General features: G+C 47.4%; 1 protein-coding gene across 7 annotated transcripts in view; it reads right to left on the reverse strand.

The window, feature by feature from the left end:
* The window catches only part of MTMR1 (myotubularin related protein 1), a 64,102-nt gene extending 49,022 nt beyond the window's left edge, over positions 1-15,080 (reverse strand). For 5 of the 7 annotated variants that reach the window (XM_081792382.1, XM_081792380.1, XM_081792381.1 and 2 more), the window contains exons 1-2: positions 14,769-15,079; positions 8,626-8,731 (exon numbers count right to left, since the gene is read on the reverse strand). In XM_081792382.1, coding sequence (XP_081648508.1) covers positions 8,626-8,731; positions 14,769-14,929 — 267 coding nt within the window. In that variant the 5' untranslated portion in view covers positions 14,930-15,079. Of the gene's footprint in view, positions 1-8,625; positions 8,732-14,768 lie in introns of all 7 variants that reach the window. The other 2 variants (XM_081792377.1, XM_081792385.1) reach the window with 2 other exon arrangements.
* Between the last annotated feature and the right edge of the window lie 949 nt (positions 15,081-16,029).

Raw genomic sequence — 16,029 nt, forward strand, 5'->3', positions numbered from 1 at the left:
AGCTCTGGCTGGAGTAAACACCTCCGAGAACAGAGGAGCCTTTGGAAAGCAAGGAAGACTTGGGTGTCTATTCCCCAATCCAAAGTCTGTAATCCCACCATCTAACCACTAGATGTGCTATGGGAAACAGATTAAAAAAAAAAAAAATCACCAGAGGTTCTTATTACCTTTATAGGTTTTACTTAGGATATGTAAGAAGATGACAGGAATACAACACTACAGACTTCAAAAAACATCACTGTATCATCATTAGAATACCCCTTGAAGTAAAAAAAGGTTCTAAATTAAGTCATGCTGTAGCCCAAAGAGAATTAAAGCCCATAAATTCCTAAATATAGACTATATTTAAAAAAACCTAAATCTGGCTTTTTTTGGAGGAGGGGGCGATAGATATATTTATCCTCTTAATTGCAGCGATAGTTTCACAAGTGTGTACCTATCAAAACATATCAAATCATATACTTAAGAATGTGAATTACACCTCAAGAAAGTACAAAATCAAGAAAATACATGCTTATGTTTCTATACAACTCAAAATGGGGCACAGGTAGCAATAAAAACTCAAAAGAAAGTCTCCCCTCTCTGAGCATATTCATGCCCTAGTGATAACCATATTTAACTGGACCGATTTTTCACTCTGATGGATGCCTCCATAACTGTAAATATGGTGACACCTCTAATTCTTCATATTTTGACTTCAGTTTCTGTTGACCTCCCACTCTAAAAGGTGAGAAAATACTTTCTCAAACTCCTACCTCACCTCCCCATCTCTGCTGATGGACACTTTAATTTTTAGTTCTTGTATTGTTTTTCCTTCAACAGAAGCTACATCATACACAAATACTCATGAGAGAGGTGCATCCCAAGTCCACGGGGACAGAAGCTCCTGCACTCAGGACCCTCCCAGACCCTGCCCTATGTAGCTCTTCATCTGGCTGTCCATCTGCCTCCTTTGTCATGTCCTGTAATAAGGTGGTAAGCCTAATTTAGTGTTTCCCTGAGCTCTGTGAGCTGTTCTGGCCAACGAGCAAAATCAAGGAGGGGGGTCCTGGGGACTGCCAATTTGTAGCAAAGCTGGGCAGAAGTCGTGGGGAACCCAGGGGCCCACTACTTTCATTTGGTGTCTGAAGTGAGGGACGATCTAGTGGGACTGACACCTTAAGCTGTGGGGTCTATACTTACTCCCAGTTGGTGTCAGAACTGAACTGAACCGTAGGACACCCGGCTGGTGTTGAATTGGCCAGTGTGGGGAAAAAACCCACACATCTGGCATCAAAAGGGCTCAAAGCGTATAGGGTGAGTAGCAGAGAGGGAAACAGTGAATGTTTCCACAGATGAGCCCCAAGATTTAAATTTGTATAAAAGTTTACACCGGGGCTTAAACTCCCTCTGCCCTCAGATTCTTTTCAAGTCTTCCTTTGGGACACTCCTCACCAGAGAGGTGAGGGGTCCCGCTGACCACCCACTCTTGATAAGGGAGCCGGTGTGCTCCTCTTTGACCCTCTGGGCTCTCTGGGCTCTGTGCACCAGTCCGCCAGGAGGGTACCGCCTGGCCTCCCTGGCTGGTGGCGAGTTGGCCCGTGTGAGCCCTGCCCTGAGGAAGAGGCCCCAGGTGTCCGCAGCTGCCTCTGGGTGACTGTGTTGAGCTCGGGGCACGCTGTGGCCTCGCCCCTAAGCCAGGCCCTCTAAGCCAGCTTTGATCAATTACTGTGTCGATCTCTGCTTGGCTCCCATCTTAATTCTTCATAATAGGTGACACCCCTAAATCTCCAACAGCGTGGAAGTATTTCAGGAAGTTTTCAAACACAGCCAGTGCCAGTGATATAAATACCAACAAGCAGTTGAGGGTCCACCGTACGCCAGGTGCTGTGCTAAATGCTTTACACGTGTTATCTCAACCCTCCCAACCCTCCCAGCCACTGAGGAGATACTATTATCCCCATGTGACAAATGAGGAAACCGAGGCAGCAAGCGGTTAAGTAACTTACCCAATGTCACAGGGCCGGCAACACAAGAGTAGGAATTCAAACCCAGGCTGGTTGGTTTTACCTCCCATGTTCTTAACCTCAATAGGGCCCCACCTAGACCTGTTCCCCTTCTGAAGGAGGCTGACAAAGGCCCTCAAAGCTTAACGCCCTGAATGTCCTGCTCTGCCCTCCTCACTCCTCTCACCACATCTCAGGGCTCGATCCCAGGAACCACGAGATCATGACCTGAGCAGAAATCAAGAGTCAGATGCTTAACCAACTGAGCAACCCAGGCATCGCCAGGCTAATAAAAAGATCTTTAGTCATCAAAATACAACTCTGGTGTTTGGGAAACTAGCCACACCTGAACCCTGCCTGGCGCCCTTTGTCAAACTCTAACCTGAAACCATCACTTTCCACTCTCTAAAGCCCTCCAGGAAACGTGATGAAGGAGCGGTCCAATTCCATCCTCGATGAAACATGAACCAGTACAAGGATAATTGCCGATATCCTTTCACCAACCAAATTCTAAGATCTTTACTAACATAACTTTATGTTTCACTTAAATAATACTTCTGACATATCATGAGTTGTTATACATATTAATCAAAATTATTTTACATGCAATATAGAATCATTCAGCAGTCTGCAAAAATATTGATTTTTTAAAACTTAAATTTTAATTTTGAGATAACTGTAGACTCACATACAGTTGTAAGAAATAACAGATTCCATGTGCCATGTCACTCAATGTTCCCAATGGCAGCATATTGGGAGTATAGAACAATGGCAGAACCAGGAAGTTGACACGGATACAATTCAGATGCAGAACAATTTCATCACCAGGAGGACCCCTACTGTTGCCCTTTTATAGCCACATCTACTTCCCTCACCACCCCTCCCCTTCTTACCCCCTGGCAACCACTAATCTGTTCATGACTATAATTTTCTCATTTGAAGACTGTTACATAAATGGAATTATATAGTACGTGACCTTTAGTGAGTAGCATTTTTGGCTCAGTGTTAATTCCCTTAAGACCCATCCAATTCTTTTCTCTGTCCTCTCTCTTCTATTGAACCCATTCATTGAGGGTTTTTTTAATTTTCGTTATTGTATTTCTCAGTTTTAAAATTCCCATTTGGTTCTTCTTCTATCTCCTTTTCCTTTGCTGAAACTATTTCTTTTCTTTCACTATGTTTCCATTGTTTCAAGCATATTTGTAATTGTTTACTGAAGTAACTTTATGATGGCATCTTTAAAATAATTTTCAGGGGCACCTGGGTGGCTCAGTCGGTTAAGTGTCCGACTCTTGACTGTGGCTCAGGTCATGATCTCACAGTTTGTGGGTTCAAGCTCCGCGTCGGGCTCCATGCTGATGGCACAGAACTTGCTTGGGATTCTCTCTCTCCCTCTCTTTCTTCTCCTCACCTGCTCAGGCTCTCTCTCAAATAAACATTTAATAAAATCATTTTCACATAATTCTAGCACCTGTCATCTCAGTTTTGCCACCTATTGATTCTCTTTTTTCATAGTTTGGGTCTTATTTAAACCATCGGTTTTAGCTCGCTTTCTGTGACACTGCTCCAGCAGAAGCGGGGGGACCACGTCATTATAGCCAGGTAGGGACAGAAGTCCAGGTTCCCCAGTGAGCCTCTGCTGACACCAGATGGGGGATTCCTGGCTCCTGCTGGGTCAGTGCAAGAGTTCCAGCCCCTTCTCAGGCTTCCATGGATACCCGGCTGGCAGTGGCAGGGATACCTGGTTACTGCCCCTGACACGGCCTCCACTAACAGCACAGGGGAGGCACAGCCTCCTTACCGATGGGCGGCGGTGAACGTCTGACTCTCCATTGGGCTTCTTCTGACATTACCACCGCAGGAGTCTAGTGTGCCTCATTGCAGCCTGGCAAGGGTGGGAATTCTAGGCTCCTGACTTGGCCTTGTTGGCAGGGTGGGTGTGGGGCCACAACTTTTTCTGTGGTGTCTGGCTGGAGTACAGTGGTTAGTGTTTAAAAGTTTTCTTTCTGCGAAGCTGTCTCCTTCCTGGTCCTTTGGCTTGAGAGAGTAGGCTTTTGTTGTCTGTGCCCACTGGCATTTCTGGGTTGCTGGCTTCTTCAGCAACAAGTCTGGGACATCCGTGGCAGAAACAGAACCCAGGGACTCACCATCGTGTCATTCCTGGGTCCCTAACCAGTCTGCCTTCTTCTACCTCTCAGGGCACTCTTATGTTTATTGTATAGCAAATATCTACAGCTTTTGGTTGTACTTAGCAGGAAGAATAAGAAAAAATACATTTGCTCTGTCTTTCCAGAAGCAGAAGCTGAAATCTTGGGGTTCAGTTTTTAAATTTGTTAGTTAACAGTGTAATATTAGTTTCAGGTGTATAATAATAGCGATTCAACACTTCCGTACAACACCCAGTGCTCATCACAAGTGTTCCTTAATCCCCATCATTCATTTAACTCATACCCCCCCCACCTCCACTCTGGCAACCACCAGTTTGTTCTCTATGGTTAAGGGTCTGTTTTATGGTTTGCCTCTCTCTTTTGTCCTCCCCCCACCCCCCGCCACGTTCATCTCTTTTGTTTCTTAAATTCCACATATGAGTGAAATCATATGGTATTCGTCTTTCTCTGACTCACGAAATCTTGACATTTTTAAGAAATAATTTTTTCCCTCAAGTAACCCTGAGAGAGAGGACAGCACTTTTCCACGGCAGTGGTTACAAAACAGAGGCCTCGTGCTCAACCAGGCAGTAGCAGGTTTTTCTTCAATTGTTTTTAAGGGGACATGCTGTTCTCTCCACTTCTGCACTGCCCCCTCCCATGTCTGTCTAGCTTGCAGACATTTGCAAACTCTGATTTAATACACAGATCATGAAGCCATGGATTCTGAAAGATCATGCTCAAGCTTCCCTTCACATACATTAGTACTCAAGCAGTATTGACTAAAACCCAGCTCAAGCATAATGAAGCCTTTCCCAAGCACTGCTTCTTACGTCCCTCCAAAGCCCTTCTGCAAGTTTTTGTTTAGGATCCAGAATTTAAACTGTACTAACTTGCTAAATGATTAAACTTAGTACAGGATCCTCTCTATTTTCTCCGTTCACTTCAGAATGTTTACAGAAGAGATCTAGCTACTGTGTGTACATGGACGAGGAGAGGCAGAGAGGGGTGGTGATGGTGATGATGATGTCACTTGTACTGATGACTATTAAGTTTTGTCACAATTTGTAACTGTATTATTTCATCTAATCTATGGAACATTGCATTCAGATCCTGTTCTTAACATCTTTGACAAATTCAAGAGGGAGACTCTTTGTTAGTCCAGTAAAAGTGAAAAGCAATTGGGTTGAGTTGGTAGCGGGGTGCAGAGAGGGGGTCGGGGGGGGATGAGACAAAACGAAACATTTTATTACATCTCTAGTAGTCTTCACAGCCAGGCAAGTCTTCAGGGTGACTTGGTATTAAAGCACACATTTATTAATTTAGCTGATCCACAATCCAACATAATAGCTATTTAATCTTTCAGCTGGGACAATGTCTCCCAAACTTCTGTCATTTCGTATATGGCCTCTACAAGGTTGGTTTGCCATATCTATACATTGCCTACACGAATATTATTATTTACATTTATAGTGACTTTAAGTCCACTCCGTTTTCATACTTTGCCTATATAACATCCATTAAATCACAAGTGTAATGTGCTATTTTTTCTAGCACATATTTAAAATAATTACATAACTGTGAAAACATGTCCATATGGACATGCCATCTAAATTTATCTTGTGATAAAAGCAATATTCTTACCACAGTTTGGGTGATCTGACCCTGAGCCTACTGTCAATTTATGATATAAATAATAAAACAATTATTCTCCACAACCTAACATGAGTTGCTAATTATTTAGATATGTAGGAATTTTCCTGAGATGCATGGTCCCATCACCAATTTCAAGAGCTATAAACCTAGGAAACCTAGTGTTACTATACATAAGAAATATTTGAGGCTCTTGGTTCCACACCTGCAGTGACTGTGACTCACTGGGTGGGATGGGGACCACAGAAGCTGCATTTTTGCAAGCACCCTAAGGAGTGCTGCTATGGGAAAACCCAAAGGCCACATTCTGAAAAACAGTGGACAGGGCAGGGGGAATTTTTTTTTTTTTAAACTCACTCTAGCTTATCAACAGAATAGTCATCCTAGTAAAAAATCCCAAGTCTAACTATGTGATATTAAGCAAGTCATTTCATGTCTCCGAGTCTTGGTTTCCTCATCTGTTAAATGATGATTATAATAAAAGCTACCTTATTTGGTTGTTTTAAGGCTGCAATGGATTATATGCCCAAAAATATTACAAAATCATAGAGCCCAATGCATGCTCAGGGGTTGATGAAGAGGAGGATGTAGACCCACCCTCAGCAGCCCACAACACAAAAGAATCAGCATTTCAAGTCAAGATGCCAAGTGTTCATATAAACATCTTCTCCCATTGAATTGCTGACCCTGAGCTTAACCTATAATAAATCAACCCCCATACTGAGTGTGTATTTCAAATAAGCTATTCGCACAGTAGATAATTTGAAATATTATTGACTGACGACTGAAAATTAGATCCTCAAGGAATTGTAGCTGGACCATCAGGAAAAACCCCATGCAATGGCTCCCATGCCAGAGGTATCCCAGAGGCCCGTCTTGGGTACTCTGATTTTAAGAACTACTTTCTAAGTAGCACATAAAATTATCCTTGTGGTTTAGAAACACTTTACACTTTTATTACTTAAAAAGCTCTCTTCTGGAAGAAAACAACTCCTGAATTATTAATTGAACACTGACTTTGCAGACTTGGCTACAGAGCAAATATAACAACGACAATTATAAAACATGTTCTCTTATAATAATTCATAAAAAACTTTAGCTATGACCTGATGCAGATACCTAAAATTCAACTTACAAAATATAGAAAAGCCTCTTATTTTTTCTGAATGCCATCTGTTAAACCATTCCAACGTGAGCTAATTCTGCTGCACAAAATTTGTAAATAGACTAAAATTAACAAAACTTAGTTGCTTCATGTTAAAGTACAGATTCAGTCTGATCTACTAATGTAGAGGTTAGAGAGCTATGCGATCTTTTATTGAACCCACAAAACACTAACAAATATTCAACCATAATGAAAACATTACAGTTAACTCATAAATATCAGTAAAGAAAATTATTCCAAGGCCTGAGAGCTATTCTCTTTTAATATGGGTTCTTGAGCCTCTCCAGTCAGCGGAGCAGTTTCTCAGCTAAGATGGGGGCAACAGGGCAACAGGGCAACCGGGACCGGTGGGGTCAGCAGCTGCTCAGTGATCCGCCACGCAGGCATCAGTGATACAGCAAATGCTCCTCCCACCTGGGGACGGCATGTTTGCCCAGCTGGGTTTGGAACACTAGGAACTCCAGCTGCTCCACCGTGGACAAACATGAAAACCAGACAGCAGGGAAACCTAGTGAGAGTGACAGTATGTCTGTCTGAACAGATTATCCAACTTCTACTAATCTGCAGCCCCGCTTCCCTTTGGTAGAGCTAATCAAAGGCACTGGATGGCTTGGATGAAGCAAGTACAGCAGGATAGCCAGATTTCAATTACATGGCCTCTTGAGTCACTTTCTGCACTTGGCGCATTATGAGATAGGAGAGGAACGGAGGCCAGAGCCCTTAAGCAAGGAGCATGTATTAAGAATTAATTAGGATCTTTATTGTAGTTCTTGAACTGTTTGTAAGCCTTGGCACCTGGCAAGGACCATGATTTTGAGAGACTGTTGACTGAGGGCAGTCCACGATACTAAATGTAGCTCACCTATAGTTGTGAAAATCAATTCCCTTTTATTAGCAGGCAAAGATAACTATAAGAAACTGAAACGTCAATTCAAGCAAACACCACTACTGCAATGTAAGCATGGCTTAATCGTTGACTGACATTAAAACAAGGTTAGTCTTACCCTTAACAAAGATGGAGCACATACATTTTTTATTTGTTAATCGATTCAACAAGTATTTACTGAGCACCTGTTATATTCCAGGATCGTGCTGGGGAAGTACTGATGAGTAAAAAGAGCCCCTGTTTCTGCTGACAAGGAGCTTATCACCGTTAACTTTACAATAAACAGAGAATCCAAATTAAGGACTAAAAAACGAAGCTGCCCATACAATAGTCTGGAGTTGTGCAAGTGTTTTTACATTGCAGTACCACGTGTTAGTGCTGAATACCCACTGGGAACACCTAAATACAGAAACAAACTGTGAAGTTGGGAAATATGGTCCATTAGACGTTTTCTGAAATTCAGAATACCATCGAGGAAAATAGACGCATTTTGTAATAATAAAAGGTAAAAATACAATGTGTAATAAAATAACAAAATGGAACTAGGTTTTTTTAGAAGAATGATCGCAATCTAAAGACAGCTTTTCCATTCAACTGAAAACCATGAGTACATCTACTGGATCCTGGTAAAAGTTCTCCTCTAAAGTTCAGATCTAACAACAGAGAACCTTTCACCCTTGTTCCCAAACAAATGTCTGTTGAACATCAAGGGGCCAAAGTTTCACTGAAATTAAAAATGCAAAGCTTCTTGGTACATTGAAAATGAATTAAGGACTCAATGCTGCTTACCTTGTAGTCTCTGGATACATTTTCAGATGTCACTGAACCTGAAATCTGACTAGAAATTGTAGCAGCTATAAGCTGTTTACACCATTCAACATGTGATCCTGTAGGACTAAAACAAATAGAGTGATTAAAATATTTTAAGACGTCAGCTCTCCGTGAAAAAAAAATGAGTAGTGACTGGGGATATATGTACATTTCTTTTTTTAGAAAACAAACAGACTACTTGGTTATCTTTACATTTAATATAAGAACTGAAATACTGACAACCAGGAAGTAAGATTAGGTTCCAGGTTGATTTTAAAATGAATCAACCAATTGTTCTAAGTTTAAGAGTCTAGGCGTGAGACAGGCATATCATTCTCTATCATTTAATGGAATTTTACCATATTACAATTGTACAGAGTATTGTTAACATAATGCACACAGAATATTAATTCTAAAGCGAAATATTTATCTTACGGTGTTGTATTTTTCAAATAGACTTTTAAGGGAACAGAGTTGATGATGTGACTGACAGCTCACGAAGGCTCTTCCGGTCTGTTGGGCTATCAGAGCCTCACGACCACAGTGTGAAACGGAGGCGGGAGTAGCTAACGTGTTTCTGAGGTGAGAAAACCGAGGCACAGAGGTGACGTGCCTGATAAAGCGGCGGGCCTGGCTCCAGCTTCACTGAGGCTTCCAGGACACGGCGCAGCCAACAGTGCCCAACTCACTGAACCGGAAGGCAAAGCGGAGGCCAGCGCCACAGACTCCAGCCACTGCCCCATATGACAACGCGACGATGCAAGGAAAATGGCATCTTCCACTTGCATGGTGGTCTAAAGGGAAACCTGGGCCTCACAGTGACCCATCTTACAGATGACCACAGTGAGACTCCAGCGTTTGACCAAGGTCCCATGACTGGTAAGTGGGCAGGCTGTGTCCACCTGACTTAAAGGAACACATAAGCAGACTAGGAGCGTGTGGGAATCACGTGAGGGAATGAGGCTCCTCATCGCAGCCCTGAAGGAAGGGCAAAAGATGCTTATGAAAGTTTACCTTGCAGGTGGCTTTCACTCTAAAGAATGTTCCAGACCTGGAAAAATCGCATCACTAGTTAAACCCACATTCATGTATTAGAAAGACAGAAAAAACTGGAACCCCTAGGCAGTATGTAAAATAAGCTAAATAGTGAAATGAAGATATCCAGTGTTCTCTACTAGTGATCTAAATTACAGCCTCTGGTTAAGGGAGCCCAGTGGTTAGCTGTGGGTCTGCAAACATAAGTTCAAACATGCAATGAACGGGCAGACATTCCTATCATGTGTCAAGAACCTATTTAGTACAATTTAAAAGAAGAGAGGAGGGAAAGAGGAGGGATTTTAGTTTCTTTTTCAGTTTTCTTTTAGCATTTTTGAAAAAGTTTATTTATTTACTATGAGAGAAAGGACAGCATGAGCAGAGGAGGGGCAGAGAGAGAATCCCAAGCAGGCTCTGCACTGTCAGTGTAGAGCTCAAAGCAGGGCTCAATCCCATGACTGTGAGATTGTGACCTGCGCCACGATCAAGAGTGAGATGCTTAACCACCTGAGCCATCCAGGCACCCCTTTAGTTTCGTTTTTAAAGGCTAAGTCCCCTTTATTTCTGGTTACGTCCCACTCTTCTTGTCACGCTGCCAGCACCCATCCCTGACTGCAAATCTAACAGCAGGAACCCGCATGGTCACCCAGTGTGGGTGACCTGTTGCTACCATCCGCCCAACATCCTTCCCTCCTTCTGATAAGGACCCTTATCTACTATGGGGGGCCCGCCCCTCCCCACTTCACAGGATGCTGTTCGGGAGGCAGAGGGGGGCTGACCCCCTGCTCCTCCTGAGCCCACCTGCAGGGGAGTGACCCAGGCCAGGCCAGTCCCAGGCTTTCCTCTCAGATCCCAAGCTGCACAGATCCACCCCCGGCACTGCTGCAGGCTACTCCTCTCCCCCAGCACCTTGAGGAACCCACAGAGATAAGGAGCAGGACAAGAAGAGACAAGACAGGAGGAGTCCCAACAACGCTGTGTGCAGCTCCGGCTTCAAGTGTGCCCGTTGCCATCTTTCCTCGTGCACAGGAGTGATGTGCGCCAGGATCTGACCTTTTGGCTCAAGCTAGAGTGATTTGATTTTGTCACTCGCAACCAGAAGTGTCCTGGCCAACACAGTCACAAACAGCATGGCACACTGGGCTGCTAGACAGCAGGCTTGGCTCTGAGTCCTGTTCCTGTTACCAGCTATCTCTGCGACCTTCAGCAAGCCACATCCTCTTGCAGGACCGCAGCTCTGTTGTCATGAAGTACAGTATGCAGGAGACAGGGGAGGGCTCCCCAGTCCCTGGGGGCCAGGCTGAACCTGGCGGGCAGAGCCAGGTGCCACTCTGTGAGTCACTCTTCAAAGAAGAGTATGAATCACAGTCTGTCATGACAACAGATCAAAGAAGGCAGGCCAGGATCCCTCTGTACAATCTCCCGCCTCACTCTTGGTATTAAGAACTACTCCCAGGGGCGCCTGCGTGGCTCAGTCGGTTAAGCATCTGACTTGGGCTCAGGTCACGATCTCGCGGTCCGTGACTTCGAGCCCTGCATCGGGCTCTGTGCTGACGGCTCAGAGCCTGGAGCCTGCTTCAGATTCTGTGTCTCCCCCTCTCTCTGCCCCTCCCCCACTCATGCTCTGCCTCTGTCTCAAAAATGAATAAAACGTTAAAAAAAATTAAAAAAAAAAAGAACCACTCGCAGCCTGGGAGAGCCCAGCTTTGTTTCTCCAACCTGGATTCCCCAGATCTGGATGCCCATGATCCAATGAGACATCTGTCCTAGTTGATCCTGAGAGCCTGCCAACTCGACCTGTCGAAGCCAGCACAGGTGGCTCAGCACACAACCCATTCTCCCAGCCCTGTGTTGCCTAAGTCAGGGAAGGGCACAGCCAGTTACCAGGGTACCCCACACCCAAAAGCTGGAGTCTACCTTGGAGCCCACCCCCCACTTCACTTCACTCTCACACTCACTCACCAAGCCATGTCACTCCCATGGGCTGATATCATGACAATGCACCTTGCTCAATTCCCATTGCAAGACCCTCTTCCACACACCCAGCATTTTGTTCTCCTCCTGTCCCCTGAATTTAGGCCCTATCTCTAGGCCAATGACTCCCAAATTCAGGTCTCCACCTCAGACAACACCCCTGAGCTCCAAACCCATATAAACCAGCCACCTCTCTGACCTCTGCTCTGGGATATACAACTGGCATCTCGTAACTATGTCCAGACCTGAGACCCTAATTTCCTGTGTTCCATTCAAAGGCTTCTCCATCTCTGCAACACCATTTTCCTACAAGCCAAAACTCTTGGCATCTTGATTCTTCCCTCCTATCCAACAACCAATCTTCAGCAAACCATACTGGCTCTACCCTGTGGATTTTCCTCAAATTATATCCACAATCTGACCACATCTCCTGTCCTCTACCCCTCTGCTCTAAGCCACCATGCTCTCTCCCTTGGATAACCACAGTAGTGGTCTCCTACTTGCTAGTCCCTCTGCTTCAACCCCTTCCCCTTTCAGTCTGTCGGCCACACCGCAGCCAGAGAGCTTACTGAAATCTACACCAGAGTATGTCACTCCTCGGCTTCAAAAGTCCCAGTAGCTCCCCATGACTCTCCATCTGCCCCTGTGACCTCTATGACCTCGACCCCTACTGATCTCTTCCTAGCTCCCTCTCTACTAACGACATTGGTCTCCTTGCTGATCCTGGCACACTTCACTCACACTCCTACCCCAGGGTACACAGGTGTCTGCCTGGAATGCTGTTGCCCCTAATATCTGTATGACTGGACCCCTTCCTTCTTTAGGGGCATTATTCAAATGTCACCTTTCTCAGCCAGACTTTCCCTGACCATCCTACATCACATTCCAATTTGCCCCCAAACTGCAGACCCCCAACACCTCCTACTCCCCTCCCAACTTACTTTGTCCCCCTAGCACCTGCCACCACCTAACAGAAGATACAGTTTACTTGTGTTTTGTCTGTCTCTCCCCAAACATACTCTCCACCAGGGCAGTGATTTGTGTGTCTGTTGCCTGCCAAATCCTCAGGCCCCACACAGTGCCTGACACAGAGCAGGCACTCAGATTCACAGAATAAGTGAGTGATTAGTTTTTCCATAACCTACTCAACAAGACTGCCCACCTCTGGTCCATTCACCACACCTCCGCAGAGCAAATGTTCTCAGATGTCAATCCCATCCTGATGGAAATTTCACCTGATGGAAATCCTTTCGTGATCCCCATACCTAAGGGACCATTTAATTTCCTTTCCAAACCAAGACACTAATAACAGCGTCGTCCTTCAACTCACCTGGGCAAGAGAGACCACCTGGACCAACCTTCTTGCAGCTACAGGTACTTGGCAAAAGTACAAAATTTTAGGCTCTACCCCAGATGTGGACTGACTAGACTTAGGGTGGGATCCAAGACTCTGCATTTACATCAAGCACTGGAGGTGATTCCTACACAGGGTACACAGAATCAGGCTGTGAGAAGCACGGCGCAGAAGATAATGGCACAATTCCCTGGGAAGGCACCCAAGCCCCTTCGAGATCGGGCCCCCGCCTTCCCACACGTCTTCTGGCGTTACCAGTTCCGCATATCCAGCATCGCCTGCATGACTGCACATTGCACTCCCCACCCTGTCCCCTGGCTAACTTCTCATTCCTCACCACTCAGTTCAAATGTCAGCTTCCTCAGAAGGCCTCCTTCCCTTAACTGCCCATAGTGTCCCACCCCCCACCCCCGACTAAATAATAAACGAAGCACCCCACCTCCGTGTGCCCACAGTGCAGCGCATCACAATGGAGTCTGCAGAGGGTTTATGAAAAATATTAACTCCTGAAGCCTTTGGTGTGGGGCCCGCTCACGTGGAGCTCTTAGAAAGCTTCTCAGATGATTCCCGTGCACATGCACCCCATCCAGAGCAGTTCTGTGCTGACCTCTACCCTAGCACTCACCACATCCGATTTAAATTGCTGGTTTGTTTGCATTCTTCACTAAATGGTAATCCAGAGAGCAAACCCCATCTTATATTATTCTCTAACTTTCCAAGTCCTCATACATTGTAGAATGTCTGCAAATGAGTGGAACCCTGACCCCTCCACGTTCTACCTTAGCTGTGATTAGTTCTCAGTGAAGCTGATCACTAGGCTCATTGATTTATCAGACTACATTGTAATTACACGGAGGGAGAAACAAAGGGAGTGTTTCTAGTTGTTCCTATGCTTCAGGAAACTCCCCAAAGTTCAGCTCACTGTTATGACTAACACAGGCAAGAACGAGCATCTGACACTCACCCAGCTGCCTTACCACACTATCCCTTGCCTAACCGCACCCCCCTGTTGGTGAAATGGCCAACATGTGGGAAAACTGGATATTCTGGGCTACGGGATAACCCATCCCTTGTCCTCGGAGCCTTAGGGTGGCCCTCCCGGCTGGATGTGGTCAGTTTATACTTCTGATTGATATTGGCTCTGCAACTGCCTAAGAACCAGTGGTAGGCTTCTGTGTTCCTGAAAACAATCAACCGGGCTCCTTCAAAATGTGAAGGGCTGAAAGTAAACGACCGTGTGTTCTTGCATCGGAAGCAGTTTGAAAGTTTTCCATCCCAGCTTTTCAAAGCAGGGTAACTTTGCCTCCATCTGCACCACCTCCAACACCCACGGGGTTGAGTCCCCCAGTCCCCACTCCCAACCCCCCATCAAAGACTCCCAAGCAGCGTGGCGGGATTTTGGTCTTCCAACCCCAGAAGGGAAAGCCGCGCTAAAAGAGAGCCCCCGGGTGAAATTTCCCCCCAAGGGCCGGGTGGCCGCGTCTCCAAGGTGCGGCTGGAAGGGGAACTGAGAAGGTTTGACAGCAGCGAAGCCCCTCGGGGTGCAGGGAGCCCCAGCCCGCGAGGCGGAAGTGAGCCAGGTGCGCGGCCCTGGGACGTGGGGGCAGGGTCCGGGGTCTCGTTGGGGGGTGAGAGGGACCCGGCCGGGCACGGAGGGGGGCAAGGAGGGGGGCACGCCCCACCCCGGCCTCGTCGGCGCGGCGCGCGGGGCCCTCGGGGGTCGGGGCGCGGAGGCCCTGGCGGCCCGGGTCCCGCTTACCTGTCCAGGGTCTCCACGCTGGGCTGCCGGGAGCCGGCGGCAGGGGCCCCCGCGCCCCGAGGAGGCCTCCTGCCGCCCGCCGGCACCGGGCCCGGGCCCCCGCCGCCCTCGCTGCCCGCTGCCGCCGCCGCCGCCGCGGCCGCCGCCGCCGGCCTGTCCATGGCGCGCCGGGCCCGCCGCCGCGGGGAAGCCCCAGCGAGTGGGGAGCGGCGCCCGGAAGGGCCCGCCGCCGTGCCGCGCCGCGCCGCCCGCCGGCTCAGGCGGCCGCCGCCATTAGCTGTCACCTGGCGGCCCCGCGCTACCCACAAGGCCGCGCGCGGGGCCGGGGGCGGGGAGCGGCGCGCGGGGCCCGGCCGCGCCCCCGCTCGCAGAGCCCCACCTGGGCCCGGGCCGCGGGCGCCGGCAGCCGGCGACCGGCCGGCGCCCCCGGCTGCGCGCGGGAACGCGCCAGAGTGGACGGGGAGGCACCGGGTGAACGAGAAGTTGGGGGGCGTTCAGGGATTAAAAACGATCTGTTTCTCTCCATTTTCCTTCCCGGGAAAGTTTTGAGGTGAGGGCGGCCCAGGACCCCGGGAGTCTCTAGTCTCGTCGTCTTAAAGCCAGAGCAACTGCGTACATTTTAGCAATTCCTCCCCACGCCATTCTTCCCTGCCTCCCACAAACCCACCTCCCCACCATCTGTGGGGCGATGGGGTGTTCTGATGTCGCCCTCGGAACTTCCGGCCCTGCTTTACAGTACCAGTAATGTTTAGCTTCTGCTGCTATGGAAATCCAGCCAGTATCTGATGACAAAGGCTCATCGCCTCCCAACTCACCCCTGACCTTGCTGGGGGTGGTGATGGCAATCATGACTAAGGCCTTTGCTGTGATTTCCCTGGGTACAGACAGCAGAGCCGTGACCCTGATAAAAAGCAGAACTGTAGACAGAAACATGGCCATTCCCATCCCAGACCCATCCTGTCCTACTAGCTTAATAACTTAAAACTGAACGTAGAGGATGAGGATGTGATGTCTGGAGCCCTGGCAGCCATTGTACACCCATGAGGGGGTGGGGCCTGGCGTGAAAGGATGACTGAGTGAGGATGGCTGGGAGGAAGAACGGGAAGATGTCCAGATCCAGACACACCAGAGACCCATCTCCTGCAGGTTTCTGGCTTTCTAAAATTATGAAATCAAATGTTTAATCCGCTATTATAGACTGTTTGTGTTCTCACCTCCCCCCCCCCCCCATTCATGTGTTGATGCCCTCCCTAACCCTCAG

Source organism: Panthera onca, chromosome X, assembly GCF_046562875.1.
Source record: "Panthera onca isolate mPanOnc1 chromosome X, mPanOnc1 haplotype 2, whole genome shotgun sequence".
In the NCBI taxonomy this organism is placed as follows: domain Eukaryota; kingdom Metazoa; phylum Chordata; class Mammalia; order Carnivora; family Felidae; genus Panthera; species Panthera onca.